Genomic DNA, 22,969 nt, shown 5'->3' on the forward strand with positions numbered 1-22,969 from the left:
CAGTGCTGTCTCTATTATTTATATATCTATGCTCAAACCGAGTGGAAGTGTGTAGGGTGAGTGGCGAGGAGCTGGTTTCAAAAAGGGGGTTACAGGTCAACTTGTAGTGTTCAGAACCAATTCACTTCCAGTGGAAACACTGTGGAACTGGTTCATTATTAGGCAGGAAAAAAAGAAACGAAGCGGTTCAACCCCGGTGGAAAAGGGGCCTCGGAGTCATGGTGGTCCTTGCTTTAAATAAAAATGCGGAGAACCACCCAGTATATTGTAATTGTATCAGACGTTCTATATCAGACGTCATTTGAAACGTGTCCGATTACAAATGACCAGCTCTGGCAGGGAGATGCAAACGGCTCCGGAAAACGGTTCCAAATGATGCGGAACCGATTGCGGTTAGATAGGGTTCCTCCGGGGTTCTCCGGTCCGGTCCTCCTGGAGGCCGGCCGGGCACGTACCGCAGCTTACAGTCAGCTGTGCCTATAAGCTATACCTAAATACCTCGTAGGGAAATACAGTATTTGGATTAGATCCGTCTGTCTAATCTCTTTATAGGCAGTGTGCCATCTCAGCAGACAGCAGTACCTACAGTACAGGACCTAGCGTAGAGTATCTGTACATGCACTCTCTGAGGAGGAGGACCACCTATAGCGGAGAGTATATCTGTACATGCGGCGACTCCGAGCGGGACCTAGCTAGTCGTAGTTTTGTTGTCGGCTACTATAGTAATGGACAGTGCGTTGTGCGGCGAGAGGCATGACGTTACAGTAGCCTGACGTTACTGTACAGCCGGCGTCATTCTGTGCCTTTGGGTTGTGTCTGCATGGAGCTGCCCATACACTGTAAGTCAATGTGTGTGTGCGTGCATGCGTGCGTGCGTGTGTGCGCGTGCGTGCGTGTGTGCCAATGTGCTCGTGTCCGTCGATGCGTTCTTCCATAGAAGTTATGTCATGGCTGTCATCACAGCATAGCCTGTGGTGTTGTACTGTGTGTGTGACTGTGTGTGTGTGTGTGTGTGTTTGTCATTCGAAAGGCTTTTAAGAGCAGTGGTTCTCAAGCATTTTCATTTCAAGGACCTCCACATTCTATGCATCTGGCTGCGGACCTCCATTTGAAAATAGTTTGTGCCAGGGAAGGCCCCCCCCGCCCCCCCAAGAGAAGATGTGTCAAGTTAAAACAGGGGTTAGGATTTAGCTGGGCACCCTATGGAACCCATGGTCCTTGAAAGGGGGTGATTTAGAGACTGTACCACACACACACACACACACGCACGCACGCACGCACACGCACAGAGAGAGAGAGAGAGAGAAGCCGAAGGGTATTTTAGAAGCTGTCTGGGCCGTTCTAATAAGCCCACCATCTGAGCTCGCCTCGTCGCTGTTAGATAAAATAAAGTCTGCGCCTATTACGTTTTCTCTTTCATTTCCTCCCGTTACGTAAACCTGCCGTTGCATTGTGCCGTTAGTTACGTAACGTGTTCTTTTTCTTTTCTCCTCTCTCTTCCTGCCCGGCAGCCCAAATCGAAGTCATACCATGCAAGATCTGCGGAGACAAATCGTCAGGTATCCACTACGGTGTCATCACCTGTGAGGGCTGTAAGGTGAGTCGTCGGTGCATTGTCTCCTCTCGCCACACAGCAATGCTTTCATTTCCTCCTGGAATAAGAGGCCATCTCTCTCTCTCTCTCTCTCTCTCTCTCATAAGTACATAATGGTAATATAATCCTATGTTGCAATTCCATTACTTCAGCCATTATGGCTGCGCTTCCCGTCCCGCCCAACATTGGCACTTCTGCCACACCACACACACACACACACACACACACACAGTCACACACACAATAATGTTATGTTAAGTCTGAGGACGTACTGTACAAAAAGACAAATGGACCCTTATACGGGGGACTATTTTGTACATCCTCAGTTACCTCTGAGGACAATTTCCTCAAGGGATTGTGCAATCTCTCCTCTCTCTCCCTCCCTATATCTCTCTCGCATCTCAATTTCTCCCTGTTCCTCACTTTCTTACTTTATTTCTATATCTCTCACTCTCTCACATGATTTATCTCTTCATCTCAATTGTCCTCTCTCTCTCTCTCTCTCTCTCTCTCTCATACATAATGGTGACATAACACTTCAGCCATTATGATGAATCATGAAGCCAACGTGCTTCCATCCATGGCATCGTGCTTCCACCGGTGCCATAACGTGCCAGTATGTGTGAAGCAGATGTTTGTTAACGTCTCCATCATGTGACCACCATGCAGGGTTTCTTCAGAAGGAGTCAGCAGAACAACGCGTCCTACTCCTGCCCCCGCCAGAGGAACTGCCTCATCGACAGAACCAACCGCAACCGATGCCAACACTGCCGGCTCCAGAAGTGTCTCGCCCTGGGGATGTCCAGAGATGGTGAGAGAGAGAGAGAGAGAGAGAGAAAGAGAGAGAGTGCTCTGGGACACGTGCTCAATATGGCTGTACATGGCATGCGTATTGTATGCCTGCATGTTTATGCGGGCACACACAGGCCAACTGTGCCAAGCCATGCAACACGTGTCTTAGTGGTTCCCAAACTGGGGGTCACCAAATTATTTTGGGTGGTCCCAATGTGCAAGATTGTTTCTATTTTTGTATAGGCCTACAGAATATCTGCACATTCCTAAAAACGTTTAATATTCTTTCTTTTAATACCAAGTTGGAACGTAAGAAAGAGGCAAACATTGTGAAAGTAGCCTATGTACATTGTCCCCCCCATAGCCTATGTACATTGTCCCCCCCATAGCCTATGTACATTGTCCCCCCCATAGCCTATGTACATTGTCCCCCCCATAGCCTATGTACATTGTCCCCCCCATAGCCTATGTACATTGTCCCCCCCCATGTCCTCTCTCTATAGTTTACTACATAGATATATCTTGGTCACTTGGTCTTATGTTTTTGTTACTTTTTACTAGATTTTATTTTTTCTTAGCCACAAAATGTTGCTAATATGTTGTTCAGACAGACACTATAGGTTCATTGTTTACCTGGTAGTTTCTTTGAGGCACTGCATTGTTCTGCTCATGTGACTATTTATTTACTCTACCTATTTACCAGTGTTCATGTTTACTCTGGTCATGTGACTATGTATTTACTCTACCTATTTACCAGTGTTCATGTTTACTCTGGTCATGTGACTATGTATTTACTCTACCTATTTACCAGTGTTCATGTTTACTCTGGTCATGCTGATGTCGCTCTTGGAAGTTGCTCTGCTAAATGCCTAAACTGCCTTAGCTGAACATGAGGATAAAACGATAAAAATGTCCTCTCCCCCCACAAAAAACAGCGGTGAAGTTCGGCCGCATGTCCAAGAAGCAGCGCGACAGCCTGTACGCCGAGGTGCAGAAGCACCAGGCACGCATAGCGGAGGAGCGGCTGGCGCGGACGGGCGAGGCCGAGGCGCTGGCGCGCGTCTACTCCTCCAGCCTCACCAACGGCCTCTCCACGCTCAACCACGAGATCGGCGGCACCTACGCCAACGGGCATGTCATCGAGCTGCCCAAGGGCGGCCACGTGGTGGGCAACGGCGGTGGCGGCGTGCCCTACTACGGCATGGACTCCACCCAGCCGTCCCCGGATCAGTCAGGCCTGGACATGTCGGGCATGAAGCACATCAAGCAGGAGCCCGTCTACGACCTGACGCCCGTGCCCAACCTGTTCAGCTACGGCGGCTACCAGGAGAGCCAGCTGGGTTCCAATAACGTCAGCATGGGAGATCTGGGTAAGGGCCATGTCTGCTTATTAATAAGGACTTTGGGCTTTTTCTATTTGCGCTTGAAAATATTGATAGGTTGTGGGGGGGGGGCTTGTTTCTAAAGTGTAGTTTTTTCATGTGAAGGACCCCCAGATTAATATGTATCCTATTTGTCCGCGGAACCCCATCTAAAAATAGTTTGTGCCAGGGACCACCATACAAGATTTGTTTTTGATTGATTGAATACTTCACCCCTAGACTTAGAGTTGAGTTGGCTCTGTATTTGAGTGATTTTCTTCTACAGCTGTATGTCGTCTCTGTCAGGTGGAAACCTCAAATGTCCAAAGCTGTGACTTTTCAGGATTTAAAGTCAAAAGCAGCAAACGTAGCAAATCGACAAGCTCAAAACACATTTATTTTTATGCTTTTGTTGTTTGTTGTATGACGCTGTATAGTATGATCAAGTTAAGGTGTTAAAGGGGGGCACGGTGGCACAGTCGTTCGCGCTGTCGCATCACAGCTAGAAGGTCCCGGGTTTGATTCCTGCCAGGGAAGCTGTGGGAACTGGGGGTGTGCTCTCTCTCTTTCTGTGTGGAGTTTGCATGTTCTCCCCGTGTCCCCTATAGGTCTGGTCCGGGATTACAGTTTAGGCAATTGGCACACAAAAAATAAATAAATAAATAAAAGTGTTGATAGCTGACTGTCCAGCGAGTGTGTGGCATTGGTCAACGATGTCTTTTACAGGGAAACTAGGGGTGACAGATTGGGGGATTGATGAGGGGTGTCAGGGAGAGTGACAGAGTGCGGGATTGGATGGGAGGGGGGGGGGGGGGGCAGGGAGAGTGACAGAGTGACTCACAGTGCTAATCTGAGAGGAGACAGAAGATCAGACAGGCTTATACTACACACAGCCATCTGACAACATGTCCACTCCAACAACCCTTGCTGTGTTTCCTCCCACTACGGTCAAATGCTTCCGGTCATACAGTCTGGAGCAACGGTCGGGAATCCAGGGATAAAGCGGATGCGACGTCTCCTCCCCACTTCGTCTTTACAGTCGCCCAAATTTATAGCATTCAGGAAGTGCAGTTCCAGATAGGCCTATATAACATCCAGGAGGTGTAGTTGCGAAGAAAAATAAAGGTGCTTTTTTACTCTGTGATAGACAGTTAGTTGTTGAAATAAAGTTGTTAAATATCTCTATATTCTGATTGTTTGTTCAGTAACACGGGTCTGTCGCCAGCTCTTTAGTAAAAAATGTAATACATTTCCAAGTCCATTTACTGTATATACTGTAACAACACAGGCTGTAATTTGTGTCTGTGTATTGAGTGTATGTTCAAGTGAACATTAACTCCAGATATCACCAGTAATTGCACCTTGAAATATTTACCAATAATTGAAGGACACAAAATATCCTCATTTTTGACAATGTAAGTGCAATTAACAATTTAAGCGCATTTAAGCGTTGTCGTACGACGACAGCGAAAATAGCCGCATCTAGAAGCAGACAAAGTGACGCAATGTGCTGCTTCTGATACTGTAGATCTGTTTCTTGAGTCAATAACACAAACAACACCGACAACAACTCTCATGTTATGTCTGTCTCTGAGAGTGTATACACATGGAACCAAAGGGACCATTATTGGGTCTGTAACTCTGAGAGTGTATACACATGGAACCAAAGGGACCATTATTGGGTCTGTAACTCTGAGAGTGTATACACATGGAACCAAAGAGACCATTATTGGGTCTGTAACTCTGAGAGTGTCTACACATGGAACCAAAGAGACCATCATTGGGTCTGTAACTCTGAGAGTGTACACATGGAACCAAAGGGACCATTATTGGGTCTGTAACTCTGAGAGTGAAAACAATTGTTCCATTTTGTACACTCAGGGTTAAACATTTGTATTTATTATTATTTTATTTGTCAGTGTAGATCGGGCTGCCCGAGATAGAAATGATATCAAGTGGGGGTTCGTATCCTAGAGCATATCAAACTGGGGGGTCCTTGGAAATAAAAAATAAGTTGCTGTTGGGGGTTTCTCCATATTTTAACTTTGTGTATTTTTTTTGTTTGTTTTTTCAGATCGTATTGCCCAGAACATCATCAAGTCTCACCTGGAGACATGTCAGTACACCGCAGACGAACTGCAACAGCTGGCCTGGCAAACACACTCCTATGAGGAGGTCAAGATGTACCAGAACAAGGTGTGTGTGTGTGTGTGTGTGTGTGTGTGTGTGTGTGTGTGTGTGTGTGTGTGTGTGTGTGTGTGTGTGTGTGTGTGTGTGTGTGTGTGTGTGTCCGTTTTATTGAGCTCACGAGTCTCGTTGCATAAAAAGTTAAAAATAAAAAAGCCATCATATAAAAAAAGTAAATTGAAAAGTGCATTTACAACAAAACAAAAGTACGTTAAAATGTGTTTGACTTGGTTAACATAAATTGAAAATGAATGAATGAATGAATTATTGGCATCAAAGGATCTACAGTATGCAGATCCTGACAAATATAAGTGAGATTTTATGATGAAGCGATTCTCCCCCACTGCTATGTTCATGCGCGCGTTCCTTCAGTCAGTATGACCTCACTCATTCTTGTGTGTCTAATGCATTATGGGTCATTAAGAGGGAAGCCTTTGAACAACGATAAAAGATGGAAGACACACACAGAGGCAATTTGCTGATACTGTTCTTTGAATGTTGGGAGTGGAAATTATTCTTTCATAAGTAGGAATGTCGTTGCTGTCGGGCACGTGTGTATATTTATTTTTTCTAAATTAATGTACTGCTTCATGCAGCAGTGTTGCACAGAAGTAGCTAAAATGGCAGATCCACAAATGACGCATTGTGAGCTTGTAGATCGAGAGCTATTTTCATTACGTTTTAGAAATAAACAACAAAAAAGGAACGCTTTTGGACATACAAGGTTTTCCACCCTACAGCGACAAATTGCAGGTGAACTCAGCACTTTGTTCTTCACAGAACAGACATAGAAAAGACTGTACACAACAGTGTACGTAAACAGCTGGATGCTGTTTACGTACACTGTTGTGTACTAGGACTGTAACTATTGATCATTTTCTCAGTGATTATTCCACAATTATTTTTTGTTAAATCAAGCAATCAAAAAGCGTGTTTTTTTACAGTATATCCATTCATGTTAAACATGCAAAGATTCTATTATTGATTAATGATTAGTCCGATTAACCAGCACGTCCCCAGCCCTTTATAATTACTTTGTCCTAACTTATGTGTCTGTGCAAAAATAGTGAACATAATGTAGTTGCCCTACAAGCTCACAAAGTGGTGCGGAGTGACGCGCCGTGAGCTTGTAGATCTGCTATTTTCGGTGCATGACAAGTATAAATAAGGCTTACAGTAAGTTGTATACGTACTGCAGCCTCTTGCACGTGTGTGTGCGTGTGTGCCTGCGTAGTAACATTACACAAAGTAGTACGTTTAACATTGTTCAGTATGTGTGTTGCGTTGTGTTGTTACAGTTGGGTGCCACCGATATTGTCCCTTATCATTTGACCCATTTAGGCCTGACCTCAAAATTTAAAAAAATCCTTCTAAATCCTCCAGTTTTCTGAAATAAATATTTTCACGATTTTTCAAAAATAGCAGACCTACAAAGCTCGTAGCGCGCCACTCGGTGGCGCGCTATGAGCTTGTAGATCTGCTATTTTTCAATAGCTAAATTATAACATAATGTTTAAAACACCAAAAGGGGTTCCCGCCCAAAATGGGTTAACTGTCCTTTTGCGCAGATCACGCAAACCTCAGCAAAAAGAAAAGGACAATATCGATGGCCTCCAACTGTACATCCAGTTTAGTTTTCTTGCTCCGTAAGCCCAGTGGAGCGACTGTAACCAAGCCTGTAACCTGTCCTCAGAGCCGGGACGTGCTGTGGCAGCAGTGTGCCATCCAGATCACCCATGCCATCCAGTACGTGGTGGAGTTTGCTAAGCGCATCTCCGGCTTCATGGAGCTGTGCCAGAACGACCAGATCCTGCTGCTCAAGTCAGGTGAGGGTTACGGCGGGTCATGGTCATGTCATTCTGTCTGCTTTCACTACCTATACCAGTTGTTCTCAACCTTGATATATATACCAACAAGATATTCACTTTGACTGCCCGTTAGTTGGAGATCATGTGTCCTTCTGTGCAACAGGTGTTCATAGACAGTGGTATAGCGCGCTCCGATATCAAATAAATATAAAGCATTAAAAGACCATCATGGGCAGACAACAGATGAGTTTGAAAAGACAGTCTGTCTAGGGTCATAGAAAGGTGCAATTCAAGTGTGGAATCAGAGCTGCGATGAATCCGCTTGGAAATTAATTCAGTCTTTATATTACATTGTGTTGTTGCGAGTCGTGAGGAATCCGCTGGGGAAGAACATCTTTCTTTAAGCTAAATTAATTTAGTTATTTGATGAATTCTTAGAAAGAGAATAAAATCTGCACTCTCAGTCGTAGTAAGAGTCTTGTTTAATAATGTTGAGGATCCGCAGCAGCAGTCAAACCAGGCAAAACGCGTTTCGGTGCGCAGGCCATCGTCAGTGTCAGAATTTACAATTCTGACACTGACACTGTCAGAATTGCTGTCGAAGGCCTGCGCGCCGAAACGCGTCTTCAACATTATTAAACAAGACTCTTACTATGACTGAGAGTGCGGATTTTATTCTCTTTCTATATGTTCTCTTTGAATCTGCACCCAGCACAGCAAAAAAAGTCAACAAGGCAGTTTTTTCCTTTTGTATTTTTATTATATATTTTTGGAGGATCATGTATGAGAGTCGGTCTACTTTTCTCTTTGCTTTGTCTTTTCTGAACCTTTAAAAGAGTTGAGCGAGCCTTTTCCCTTGAAGTGAACCTTTGATGAATTGTATCATGCCATTTATATTGCATATTGTGATGTCACTCCTGTCTGATTGGACATTATACGACTAACTAATAAATACATAAAAAGTTGTTTCTTCTTTAAAACCTTGAAAATTGAGTTGTCATTGTGATACAGATAAACCGGCACTAATACAGTATAAAGTATTGTTCATTGAAATAAACATGCTCTGAAAACGCAATTTATTTTTTGCGTAATGTGGTCAGATGGGTGGGCCGCAAACAGATTTTCTAGTGGGCCCTGATCAAGAAATGGTTGAGAACCACTGCAAGAAGTAAAATACTGCACATATAATTGCTTTGCGTTTATTTTGTGCACCGTTGGATCAATTGAGTAAACGTGTGTGTTCCTGCAGGTTGTCTAGAGGTGGTCTTGGTGAGGATGTGTCGGGCCTTCAACCCCCTCAACAACACTGTGCTCTTTGAGGGCAAGTATGGAGGCATGCAGATGTTCAAAGCATTAGGTGAGACACACAAGTACTTACACGTATACTCATGTTTTGTCTGAACGCGTGTTTATTATCGATAAACTTATTAGCAATTATTCTGCAATTAATCGGCACGTAGAAATTGTCATTTGCTTTTTTGTAATCAACTGAATCGATTAGTTTGATTGGAAAATCGATTACTTTCTTTCACACATAATTTACCTACTTATCAATCAAACTTCTTGATTGAATGTTTGACTACCATCTGATGGACTGGTGACTCCACCAATCAGGATGAGCCTATAACTTAATAATCCATCATCACGACAACTAATAATTATAATTGTATCAATTATTTTCTAATGTTACAATTGATTAAACAAAACAATTGTTTGACTGTTGAACTAATGGTTGCACCCTGTTGTGCCTTAATCCCAAAGATACTCGTGTGTTTTGTTTTGTGTTTTATCCAGAAGTGAGTGAATAATATACGTGTGGTGTTAATCACCTCCCACTGTTCAGGTTGTGACGACTTGGTGAGCGCCGTGTTCGACTTCGCCAAGAGTCTGTGTTCGCTGCAGCTGACCGAGGAGGAGATCGCTCTGTTCTCCGCAGCAGTACTCATCTCCACAGGTACTCAAATGATTTACTTAAGTAATGGAATTCAAAATGTACTTGAGTAAAAGTACAATAATTGTATCAAAATGTACTTAAAGTACCAAAAGTAGAAAGTACTCATTATGTAGAATGTCCAATTTCACAAGTAAAGAAAGAAAGAAAGAAAGAAAGAAAGACATATTCAAATGCATTCCGCTCGTCTTTGGTTCCAGATCGACCGTGGCTCATGGAACCCAGGAAGGTCCAGAAGCTTCAGGAGAAGATCTACTTTGCTCTGCAGCACATTATGCAAAAGAATCACATGGACGAGGATGCGCTGGCCAAGGTACAGTCACTGGTCCTCAATCTCATTATGCAAAAGAATCACATGGACGAGGATGCGCTGGCCAAGGTACAGTCACTGGTCCTCCATCTCCCTGAGTCGTGACAACTTAGGATTTCAGCAGCATTTCAGAGCTCTGAAGCTTTTCGTGGCCAAGTCTCACACTAGGAATGTGTTTAGGTATTTCAGTGCAGACACCACCACAGAACACCATACGATGACAGCATACTGTATTATTACAGAATCATAAAGTGCGACATTAGACTGCATAGCATAGTGTGAAGATGGGTGATAGGCTGACAATACAGACGAGCTGAAATGTATACCTTAGTCCAAGTATAGATTCTTACATAAGTAAAACTCTTTTGTACTTACATCACGTAAACTGGAGCTAAATTAACTAGCATGTCAGCTAGCTGATAGGCTGCCGTGTTAACTGTTAAGTGGTCAGATGAGCCCGTTTATTTTAACAGTCAATCAATCGATTGTGTTCCGGCTTGGATCAATGGAACTAACGTAGCTTACTTTTAAGTTCCCAGTATCACAATGAAAACAATACTTCTAGCTTGTAGATCTGCTACTATTGATGCTTTTGTGTGACGCTGTAGTATGATCAAGTAGGGTGTAAAATTACGGAAAAACACAAAAGAATTATGGAGATAGGAGGTTTCTGCCCGATATTATTTTAATATTATCATTACAATGTTATTATTTGGTAAATGTTTTGTCCCACTCACGGCCCACTGTTCTAACGATCATTCCTCTCCCTCTCTCTCTCTCTCTCAGCTGATAAGCCGCATCCCCACGCTGTCGGCACTGTGCACGCTGCACACGGAGGAGCTGCAGGCCTTCCAGCAGCTGCACCCGGAGACGGTCAACGTCCTGTTCCCTCCGCTCTACAAGGAGCTCTTCAACCCGGACCCCAACTCCGCCATGGCCATGCCCAAGTGACTGCCCGCCCGCGGTCCCCCCACCTCCGCCGCCGAAGGAGAAGGACCGCCTCCACCGCCCGAGTACCCAGACCACCACGTCGTCTGGCACCTTCAAGAAGACGACAAGGCAGCGCTGACGGCGCTTGTTGACTGTGGTGCCGCCGCGGCAGGTTCCACACCCGGCGGGAGCTCGCCGCCATGCCGCGGCCAAGGCAAGGGCAGCGTGGAGCCAAGTAGCCAGCCGCCGCCACAAACGTACGGTTACCGCCAACAATACTAGGAATGTCCAGTACTTAACGTCCAACGTCCCCCGTTCACCGATACAGTCTGAAGAATGTATATATTATGATGAGAACAAAAAAACGCAAACCCCGCTTCCCCTGTAGCGACCCGAGTGCGGGGCGCTCTCCTCTCTCCTGAACGGACTGACTGACCAGAAATGTACAGACTTTAAAAGACAAACCTAGGAACATTTTTTAAGCTATCAATCTTTTAAAACAAACAAACAAACTGGGTAAGTTAATTTCTTTTAACTTTGAGGGGAGAAAAAAAAGCATTTGTTTGTTGATTTTATTTTTTATTTTGTATCGACGATGATGGCGTTACGAGCCTGCAGAAGGATGGGGGAGGGAATTTGTGTGTATTTAGTAAAAGCTATTGTAGATATTTTCTTGTAGTGCAGAGCAGATTCCAGTATTATTTCTTGTTCTGTTAAAAAAAATTAATAATAATAAGTTAGCCCTTATTTAAAAATGACCGTAGCCCATGGTGGCCGGATATACCTTGTCTATTGTGTTTTTATTTGATAGTTTCATGTGTACAGAATTTGTAAAGTTGAAAATGAGACTTGTACAAGAATTATGGGGTAAAAGTGGGAGTTGATTCGGGGTTTTGTTCTAGAAAAAAAAAAGCCTTGTCTGGATTTTGTTGATATGTAAAGAGGGGTGTTGGCACCCTTTCTACGAGAATATGAAGGATTTTTAAAAAAAAGAAAAGAAAGTAATGGCATCTACTTTTCAAGGTGAATATATATACATAAATATTCTATTTTGCGAGAAACATAATCTGGCAGATGTGCCGTCCTATCAATCATTTCACTGCAATAATAACTCCGTCCAAAATAAAGAAATGGACTGCTCTTGAACAATCAGAAAAAGCCAATCAGAGACCTCACGGTAAAGTCCCGCCTCTTACCCAGAATCCCTCCCACCACCACCACCGTCCATCCCTTGTTCTTTCTGAGCGGACACCGATCTGGATTATGACAACCATAAGAAACCCAGAGGTGGTGTAACACTCATGAAATGTGTCCCTCCCTCCCACCCCCCCTCCCGTGGAGTCAGAAGTAAAGGTTAAATGCTTAAAGCCGGCCAATCCTCAACGATCTACAAGATCTGAGATTGGAGATCTCTGGCCCCACCCCCTTCCTGTTACCCTGTTTTTGCACAATCCAGCCCAGCGGGCTGTCAATATGAAGGACCCCAACCTGACCTCTGACCCCTCTACCCAAGGAGCAATAACTGTTACACTGCCTTTCTGATTTTAAAGGGCTAGTTCACCTTAACAAAAAGAAAACACTTCTGGGATCAGACATTTTGATATCTACTTTTATTCTGTGCATACCAGACCGTTTTTTTAAGTTGCTTTGATTCAATAAAAAAAGTATTTTCAATTTTCAAACTTAGCTTTAACCATGTTAGACTCATTTAGTGACTGATGTTGTCCTTCTTAATGCGTGTGGAGGCTGTTTTCTTTTATTTCTTTTCCTTTTTTTACTAATTTATATAGGAGGGCATAATGATCAAATAAATGATCAGATATTTTAAATATTGAATCAAGCAACTTAAAAACTATCTGGCCAGAGTAGACGTTACAATGACCCCAGGACTGTTTCAAAGTGAAATATCCCTTTAACACCCCCCCCCCCCCCCCCCCCCCCCCCCACCCAGCTGGTCAGCAAAGCTTAGCCCTTTTAGCTAGAATGCACTATATACAGTATGAAGTACTGAAGTCCACCAATCATTTGATTTTTAAAGACATTCCATGATATTCCGTGGACTCCGTAGCATTGCTCATGTGACAGGAAATGATGACGAGGCCTTAGAACGGCGGGTGAACCCCGTTCTACAATATAAGGCTGCATGTGAAGGGAAGCTGGCTTAGCCTCCGTAAAAAAAAAACGTATGCCATTTTACAGTTGCAATATTAATATGATTATCTGTATAGACAAGCTGTGATAGACAATCACTTTAGTGTGTTTTATTTATTTTCTATTTTTTTTGTTAGTCATTCCATATTTATTGACACTCGTAGATTGTCAATGCTTTTTTTTTCCTTTTTGTTTTTTAAATAAATATTATGTTGATCAACTTTTGGCCACTGCGTAGCATGACATTGGGTTTCATTGGGCATTACTGGTTACGTTAAGTGATTACATGTGTATATCTTTGCTTCCCCCTCTGCCATGTAGTGCTACCAGAGTACTGACTATAAAATCCCAAGCTTAAGTTTAAGCTCATTAATATCCATTTGATATTAATTAAAATGGTAGGTTTTATATTTGAGTTCACTTCATGCAGTTCTCCATTCAGCCACTAGATGCTGCTCTGTCTGCATTGCTTTTGCAACATAATCCAATGATGAACAGTTTCAGAAACACAAGTATCAATAAATACCACAATGTAGAAATACTTTCTTACAAGTGAAAGTCCTGTATTCAAAATGTTACTTTAGTAAAAAAAAAGTACTAAATTATTGGCATAAATTCCATAACATGCCGTTGTAATCTGGTACTATCTTTATAATAATAATAATAATCTAAATCTGTAAAAGTAATGAGCAACTAAAACTATCAAATAATTGAAGTGAAGTATGAACATACACTGTAAGTAATCCATCATCACACAGACACACCGATTGAAACGTGACATTCAATTGCAGGTGGTACTTTTAAAAGTCGATTGAGTTTCTTTAATAATGGTCTTACAGTTTTTGAATGAAAACATCATGCGATCAATATAAATAAATGGTAATTGCAAGTATGTAAATCGGTGTGGCAGTACACTGAAGAGAGAACCTTATCGATAACAAAGCACTTATTAGAATGACTTTAAGACTGAGTGTTGATGCACTCTGGTCTAGTGTTAATTTAAAAAAGAAAAACAACTCATTGGTTTTCTGATCTTTGCATGCACAACATGTTCATTAATATAAATGCACAGTGGCCAAATCACTAGCTCGTTACAAGGACTATAGTGTTCATGTACCGAACATTGAAAACTGACATGGGAATTGCCGATGTCAGGTGAAATCTTGTAGTTCCAAAACAGGAAACTGAAAAATCGAGTCAATAGTTGTCACTTTAGTCACAAGCTTAATACTTTTCATTGGTTAAAATGACATTTATTTATTGTTTATCCCATTTAACCACTTTCAACCTGGCGTCCCTATTTTGGCATTTTAGGTGAAACTGTTTTTATTTAATTTTATTAAAAAAAATTCAAATAGCAGATCTACGAGCGTTGCAAGCTTGTAGATCAGACTTGCTCCCTTACTTTTAAAATGACACTTTCGTACGACAAAGTATAAAATATGGCATTCATTTGATATCTGTGTCCATTTGATATCTCACTTTGATACCGTCACTGTCGGGCAGAAACCTCTTATCTTGATCCAGCGTCACACAAAAAAGCATCAAAAGTAGCAGATCCGCAAGCATGTAAAAGCGATGTGAAGCGAATCGTTTTGACCTTTGCTCATTTTTACGTTTTGGACATAACGTTATCACCCGACAGAGACGATATGCATAATTAGGCCAAGGACCACCCATTTGACACCATCTTTCTATGGAACCCCCAATCTACACTGTAAAATCCTCAGTTTTACACTGAGTGTATAAATGGAACCAAACTGACCTGTGAGGGTCCATTTGGTGACCCCGGGCCACACGTTGAGAAACGGTGTCTATAGCCGATGTCATCACAGGACTCTTCCATGATGCCAAGCCCCCACCTAGGATCCTTCCCATGACCTCTGACCCCAGTGTCTCGTTAAGACAATCAACTTTTTTGCTCGTTACGCCTCGTTAAAGGCTTGTTAAAGGCTGGATGCACTACACTAGCATCTCTCAGGGAGCGGCGCTTTTTTTTCTGTCTTTGTATTTACAAAGAAGGGTTTTAATATTTTTTGAGAATTTGAAAAAGAAACTGTAATGATTATTAAAGTATTTGTTTTGGAGATGGAAAAAAAAAAATTAAACCGCTGGAGTGTAAACATTGCCGTATATGTACGCCATGAATGGAAATCTATACCCAGACAAGGCTTTGATAACTTGTATGTGCGCACATGGATGCGTGCACATGGATGCGTGCACATGCATGCACATGGATGCGTGCACGGGGGGAGCGAATTCACTGTCTGAACCAAGCTATTTGCAATTAGCTACGTCAAAAAAAAGAACAAGAAAGCAAATATTACTCTCTCTTCTAATTATAATATTTGTCTGCCGTCTATCTTTGCTGCTTGTGGTATAACAATGGAAAAGCCACTGAATAAGCTGTCAGTCACTGACCGACCCCCCCATACCCACAAAGTTCACGTGGACCAGTGAGTGAATTCCACCCGACTCTTCAAAGAATGAAGTTTCTGTCTGTGACATGTTTGTTATTTTTTCTCTGTAAAAAAAAAAACTGCCTGATTTATGCTACGTCGCACGATCGAAAGTGGTCGACCTACGCGCTTTGTATAGGTCGGCGATTTTGGTGTGCGACACCCGTCGTGCGACAAAAGCACGGAGAGGGCTTTAGACTGTGAATCGGTAGCTTTGGGGTTTTTTTTAGGATATGATCGTGATGTCGATGATGCGTGTCAGACAGACAGGCGGGGGGGGGGGGGGGGGGGGTGTTCTGAACTCAAAATAACACTGTAAGTAAAAGATAATGTAGCAATAAGAAACAGAGGCATTTACTACTGCTGTTATGTTTGCATTGTAAGATTATTTTTTATTTTATTACTATTATTATTATTATTGTTATTATTATTATTATTATTGTTGTTATAATTATGACTACTATTCTTCTATTACTATTATCCTATTGTTGTTCGGTTCTAATTGCATGACGTTTCCTGGCGATTAAACATTTGGGCCTTTTTTAGTTTTTTTTTTCATGATATTGTGGGTTGGGCGGGTTGGGGGGGGGGGGGGGGGCTAGGGGAGGAGGGGGAATCTTCACTTCAATTCAGTCAATTCAAAAGCAATTTTCTTTTTTTCTTAAGACGTCAAGAGAACTTTTTAAATAAAAGGCCTCCATTTATATGCAATCTATTTAAAATGTGTGATTTGAAAAGCGTTTTTTCTTTTTATTATTATTATTATTATTTTGGGAGGGGGGGGTTCAGTCTAAATTTGAATGTTTGCAAGTTAACATTACCACCACTTAAGTGAAGTACCGATTTCATTCTGTTTTATTTGCTGAACTGGCCTTATTGAAATGGAGTTTGTTTTCGGGGAGGGACACATCCTGTCCTCATGTGAATGTTATGGAGCCGCCTGTTCAGCCTGTCCATGCGCCTGAACATCCTCTACACTCCATCAATGCAGACCCAGGGTCACTGACCCACAGGCCATGCCACCTGTGACCTAAACAAAGTGCGCTATACATTTTTATATACCTGGATTTAAAAGAAAACACACATTTCATGCTTTTAGTCAAATACACTCTGCCGACTCACTTCCCTTTCCTCTCCTGCGACAATCTGTTGAGTGTGTGTGACTGTGTGTGACTGTGTGTGTGCGCGCGTGAGTGCATGTGTAAACAAGAGTATACGACCTGGAGGCAGTTCTTTTAACATTCGCAACTCATCGTTACACGATGAATTAAGCATGAAATTGGAGTTCCATGGAAAGAAAATGAGATAAAAATGTAGCAATCTGCAACCAAAGGGGATAACAGAAACCTCTTTTTTGGGGGGGGGATTTTTTTTTACACAGGAAAAATTGAACAAAATGCACGCACGCACGCACGCACACACACACACACACACACACACACACCTTTTATTGTTATTTTTAATAAAGTGCCATAGCTAGTGTGGAGAGGCAGGTCTGTCCAGGGATGGGACGATATGAACATTTTACGATTGTGGCCAAGAAAATGCAATTAGCAATTTTATCGCGATAATCAAAATATGCTTAAGTTAAAACTCTTAAAATGCCATTAGCCAAAAATAGTAGATCTACATTACAAGCTAACAATGAACGCATCGCAGATCTACCATTTTTGGCGAAGAGATTTGGTGTCACAGGTGACAGAAAGCAGCAGCACCAAGTACTTATGTCCAGTGTATGACGGAGGACCACTTCACATTTTTGTCATTGCGATAAACGATAACAACGATTAACGTCCCATATCTCTAAGTCTGTCTTATACGTAGATGCTTTACTGTGAGAGTTTACCTGACAATGACAACCAATCAAGGGGAATTTCAAGGCGAGTGACGAGTGCACACATTAAATCAGACTACATTTGTTTTTGCTTATGTAATTTTTGGGATTTTTTTTATTTATTTTTATTTGATGAGAAGGGACCCTGGCACAGTATAAAAAAAAACATCCTCGTGTTCATGTATAGGCCTATCCGTTTCTAACTGAGCGTGTAATAATGTTTGGTAAAATGGTGACGCTTTCTGAGTTAAATGAACATTGAGGATGTCACGGTGTGCTGAACTCTGAACGATGAACTATGCTGTGGATCCGATCGCTCTGCAACTGTGAAGACATGTGTGTGTGTCTGTGTGTGTGTGTGTGTGCGCGTGCGTGCGTGCGTATTTATCAGCCATGCACAAATAAGCGTATTTGCTGGATCTCATTGGTTGAAGTTCAGAGCGGTGTGAATCTCTCAGCATCTTGTGTACATGTGTGTGTACAGTAGGCCTACATGCTGCAGATGTACATACCAAGTATATATGTCTGATGTGATTTATTTTTATTTTATTTTATTTTGTTAAACTCTATCGCTTTTGTAGACATTTTGTTGTGGGAAGAAAAATAAAGGACATTTTATGGGTGAAAATATTCTTGTCTTCTTGTCCTCTCTCAAACACTTGGAACATGTTTTTATTTGAACATTTGGAATTGATGGCTGTTACTGTATATGTCAGAGTCCAAAATTGACGTGACCAAGAGCTACATGCACATATACTATGAACTGTATCCTGTACCTTCTACAGCAGAAAGAACACCACCACCTCACACTGTGGATTCACATCAGATTCCAAACCCAGAGCCAGAAACTGACTGAAAATAGAGCAACCGCTTGCCTTGAACTATACATTAGTAAAACACAATACAACAATACGACAGCAATAGAGCAACATGTGTATGCATGTGTCTCCACACAACACATGCTTAATATTAGAGGAATATCACCTCTAATACTAAGCATGTGTTGTATGGAGAATATAGGTTGCTACCTTCAGGAAGGAGATATGGTGTACCAGCATACAATAAGTGGACAAAGGACCTAAAGAGGTCCTTTGTCCACCAATCGACTTTGAGGCTTAATCAGGAGTTGTAGTAGCCATGGGGTTATCTAGGCGGTGGACATTGCTCTGTCTTTATGTATGTAAATTGTCTTGTTCTTTGTGTTATGTCAAATGTGTGTATGTGTTATGTCTGCATAATTGGCTGCTGGGTCGCAAGACACATTTCAGTGTGAACTGACAATAAAGTACTATATCATATCATATCATATGCACAAGCAGTGCTCGGCAACAAAATAACAAACAAGGTTCCTATCCAGAGAGACAGAAAGAGAGAGACAGAAAGAGAAAGAAAGAAAGAAAGAAAGAAAGAAAGAAAGAAAGAAAGAAAGAAAGAAAGCCTGTCTGAACATGTTTCATTGCCACGCTGCAGTCATTGTGTCCCAAAATGAATCACATTAGTATTAGTATACACTCACACAGCATGCAACACAAGCAGCAGCAAAACAAAAACAGACAGACAAGGTTCGTACCTTGAGCCATCTGGCATCTTCCACTTGACTTCATCAGTAGTGTAGAAGTGACGCCCAGCCCAGGTTTAAACTTTGGAACCCAGAGTAGATCCCCTCTCTGTAGTTTGTGCTCGGATGAGCCCTCCAGTCCAGCGGCATCTCCAGTCATCTCCATCCAATACATCAGGCTAGTTTCGCCAGTCCTTTCCTCTCCTGCTGGCAGCTACCGGTGGCAACGGCAGTGACCGACCAGCCTCATTTTCCCAGGTGCCATCTTCTCACTCACCCTTTAAGGACTTTTAAGACCTTTTTAATACAAAAAAAACAAAGAATAACAACAAAGAAATTAAAAGAAAAAAGGCCTTTACTGCATCAAAAGTAATCAACAAACTATACTATAAAAACTGGTCAAACATTGGCCAAATTGTCAAATAATATAGGTCTAGAATTAAAAGGAAAATAAATAGCGGATCGGATCTACAAGCTAACGAGGCGGGTGTGAGCTTGTAGATTTGCTATTTTCACAATATTTATCTATGGAACTGAGTCAAACTAAGTGAAATGGCTCAAAACTCCAGGTCCAAGTGCTTGTCAGAGTGAGGGGGTCCCCAGTTCAAATATGATTATTTTTGGGGGGTGCCTATATTTCATATGTTGGGGAGGGGGTCCCCATTTCAAATATGATTTTTCTTTTTCTGAGGGGAGCCTACTGTATGTGAGCAACACCCTTTACATTTTTCATAAAATATTTGGAATATTTTACATGAATATAGTATTTTTTACATGTTATGTTTGTATTACTGTAGCCTAAGAACTAACAACTTACAAAAGTAAATGATAATGTGGCTGCCTAGCCTAGACTGTACTTGACACAATGAGGGCAAAATAAAGATATATATTATATGAATATAATATATGATTGCAGGCACAATAGCCTGCCTCAGTGCCCTTTATGATTTGTCCTTCAATGGTCAAGTGACAAGGGTTGTAACTTGTAAATATCTTGCTTCTTCCAGCTCAGAAACATTGCTACAGTAATTGCAGGTCCTTCTGTTTGTCATAATGTGCAGACTCCTACTTTATCTTCCATATACACACATTGCATTTTGTTCTCGCTTATCTCGCTTAAATATTGTGTAGGCTATTTATTTATTTATTTACTCCCATGCACACAAGCAGCACCTTTAGCAGCTTAATCTGTTCAGCCTTTTGACTATAATGCAGTTATGTTAAAGCTATGTTATGTTACACATCTTTATTCTGTACACACATATACGTGCGCACTATAAAGCAGCTAATTTGTAGCTCAGGTAGCTAACTCACCTTTGAAAGACTTAAAAACGTCCAAACGTCATGAAGATAATTATATCACATAATGTGACTTGGACTTGGCAGTTTTCAAAACCGACAAGTTACAACTCCACTCTTGAGGTTTCATGAGGTTGAACACTTTGTTTAAGTTGTTTACTTATCTCTACTTCCAAATAAGGAAGGATGTGTCAAACCAGACTCCAGGGGAGACCCGGAGGGTTTTAAAGAGCCCGCGTGAAGCCTGCTGTGCTGCGTCCTCGGCTGCTTCTAGGAAGTGTCTACTGCTGCATTCACAGTAGGGGGCAGTGTTTCACGATTTTACGACAGAAATAAGCCATGTATATGAAAACAAGCCCTACAAAAGAAGCGACACAAGCACAAAATACCAGCTATTTGAAAATAGTCGATCTACAATCTGCTATTTAAAAAAAAATACTGCTTTATTTTATGTGGAATATTTGTGAAATATTTTAACAACACAAATATTGTAGGCCTAGGGGGTCTGTGCACACAAACTATATATGGGGGTCCGTAAACAAATATATTAATGCGGGGATCCTTGACTTGAAAATGTTTGAGAAAGTACTGATGTAGCCTATATGCTGCAACTTAGGAAACAAGCTGCAAAACCCACAACAACATTTACAAGCTACTGTACAGAATAACAAGCCCAAGTTGCTTATAATAAGTAGACATGACAATACTGTGGGAGTATTTGACAATCAGGGCCAGACCCCATAAAATACAGAGGACACATCAGCGTGGCCCCGCCTGCAGGGGGACGACCCTCACAAAAAAGATGCAGTAATCCTGGTCTCTAAACTGCCTCCCCTGGCCAGCCGGGGCGCCCATGATGGAGGGGAAAGGAATTAATTGGTCGGAATAACGTGTTCCTTCCGGCTTCCACGCGCTACGTCAGGTGAAAAGAAGCAGCTTGGACTCCTCATGCATAGAAGGAAGCATGAGGTCAGTCCGCTGCCCCCCCAGGTTGGCAGAGGAAGTGTAGCGCCCAGGATTACATTAGATAATTGAGACTGGGTGAAAAAATGGGTTGCATAAAGTGCTTTGATTTGCCTGTGGACACTGGACAGGGATGTCGCCGACCAAATCCCGCCCTCTCTCCTCTGCCCTCCCCTCCTCTATGCTGTGTGTGCGTGTGTGTGTGTGTGGGGGGGGGGGGGGGGGGGGTAAGACAGGCAAAATCTCTCACTGCTGGCAAATCTTTCTTTTTTTATTGCAGCTCAAAAGGCTTCAGAACACACAGAGAAACCCCAAGACCACAGATAATCACTGAATATTCAAAGTTACGGTTGTGTTTACACGGACCCTCAAAGCTGGACATAGGCCCCTCAAAAACGAAAAATAAAATGAATGAAAATGAATGTCATGAACGCTCTAACCACTTTCACTATCAAACTATCACTATCAAATGTGAAGTGAGCGGTGCCTTTCATTACAATGTTGACATCTGATGTCCAATCAGAGAAATGGTGTGGCCAATCGGGACACGGTATGCAATATGGGCGGGCTTTGGTACAGTGACGTTCAACGCTTGAGACCTTTGACTGACAGTAGCTCTAACCAATTGCGTCAAAGACAAAATGTTTGAACCCGCCCCCCGGGAAACAAGATCCATACACAGCATCTCCAGACTCAAATACCATGGCTTATTAGCCAGGCTAATGATATGGGACTGTCTGTACAGTACTTATGAATTATTATTGCACCGAAATGTAAGTCGGAATGGGAACTGCCACGAGGCAATATGTATGCACGCTGGGGTGGGGGGGAATAAATAAAATACACAATAAACAGCAAAATAAATACACAGAATAAACACCAATACCAACCACCAGTTAAAATAATGTTATGTTATAATGTTATTTTGGGCCTGTAGGCAAAATATTTTCAAACAATTTGCAAAAGAAACATTTCCAAACATTTTTTAAAAAAATCTTTAAATTTCCAAAATGGAGGTCAGTTATGTCTCGCGTCCATCGCCTCATTCGTCCTCGTCTTCTCATCATGCTCCTCAGGCTCCTCCTCCTGGCTGTGTTGGCTCCTCCTCTCTGCTCCTCCTCTCAGCTCTGACCAGCAGAAACACAGTTCGTCAAACTAATAATGATGTATTATTATATTAATTATGTATTTGTCTAAGAATCATTTTTAATTATTGATTTTGGGGCAAACACTTGAAATGTAGCTTTATTTCCCTCTTGTTTTTCTCAAAAGTGTTAAAACGTAAAGGTAGCCGATCCACGAAGCTCATGTGCTTGTGGATGTTTTGGGCATAGATATAAAAAAAAATAGATGCCTCATTGGCCGCAGCAGTTCGTTGGAGCCAGTTGTGTCGACGGCCAACCAATCACAAGGGGCGTCCTCACCTTCGTCTTCAATGTTTGTGCTTACGCTACACTCAAAGCTGGCCATTCATTGTCAATGGCATCCAATGTTTGTGTTTATACAAACACTCAAAGCTGGCCATTCATTGTCAATGGCATCCAATGTTTGTGTTTATACAAACACTCAAAGCTGGCCATTCATTGTCAATGGCATCCAATGTTTGTGTTTATACAAACACTCAAAGCTGGCCATTCATTGTCAATGGCATCCAATGTTTGTGTTTATACAAACACTCAAAGCTGGCCAATCATTGTCAATGGCATCCAATGTTTGTGTTCATACAAACACTCAAAGCTGGCCATTAATTGTCAATGGCATCCAATGTTTGT

At 42.0% G+C, this 22,969-nt stretch overlaps 3 protein-coding genes across 3 annotated transcripts in view; 1 reads left to right on the forward strand and 2 right to left on the reverse strand.

The window, feature by feature from the left end:
• The window catches only part of LOC306934279 (heterogeneous nuclear ribonucleoprotein A0-like), a gene marked incomplete at both ends in the record, with an annotated part of 306,611 nt that overhangs the window by 20,548 nt on the left and 263,094 nt on the right, over positions 1–22,969 (reverse strand). The window lies entirely within an intron of this gene.
• On the forward strand, positions 780–10,954 carry rorb (RAR-related orphan receptor B; the record flags this gene model as incomplete). Its single annotated transcript, XM_079516172.1, has 10 exons — positions 780–839; positions 1,512–1,597; positions 2,264–2,405; positions 3,322–3,756; positions 5,822–5,943; positions 7,628–7,760; positions 8,992–9,099; positions 9,586–9,696; positions 9,894–10,006; positions 10,790–10,954. The coding sequence occupies exons 1-10, from the start codon at positions 821–823 to the stop codon at positions 10,952–10,954; spliced, it is 1,434 nt and encodes a 477-aa protein (XP_079372298.1). The 5' UTR covers positions 780–820.
• trpm6 (transient receptor potential cation channel, subfamily M, member 6) overlaps positions 21,470–22,969 on the reverse strand; it is a gene marked incomplete at its 5' end in the record, with an annotated part of 56,326 nt that continues 54,826 nt past the window's right edge. Inside the window, one exon of the mRNA XM_079515951.1 lies at positions 21,470–22,324. Coding sequence (XP_079372077.1) covers positions 22,215–22,324 — 110 coding nt within the window. The 3' untranslated portion in view covers positions 21,470–22,214. The remainder of the gene's footprint in view (positions 22,325–22,969) is intronic.

The sequence above is a fragment of the Electrona antarctica genome (genome assembly GCF_951216825.1).
Source record: "Electrona antarctica genome assembly, chromosome: 12".
In the NCBI taxonomy this organism is placed as follows: domain Eukaryota; kingdom Metazoa; phylum Chordata; class Actinopteri; order Myctophiformes; family Myctophidae; genus Electrona; species Electrona antarctica.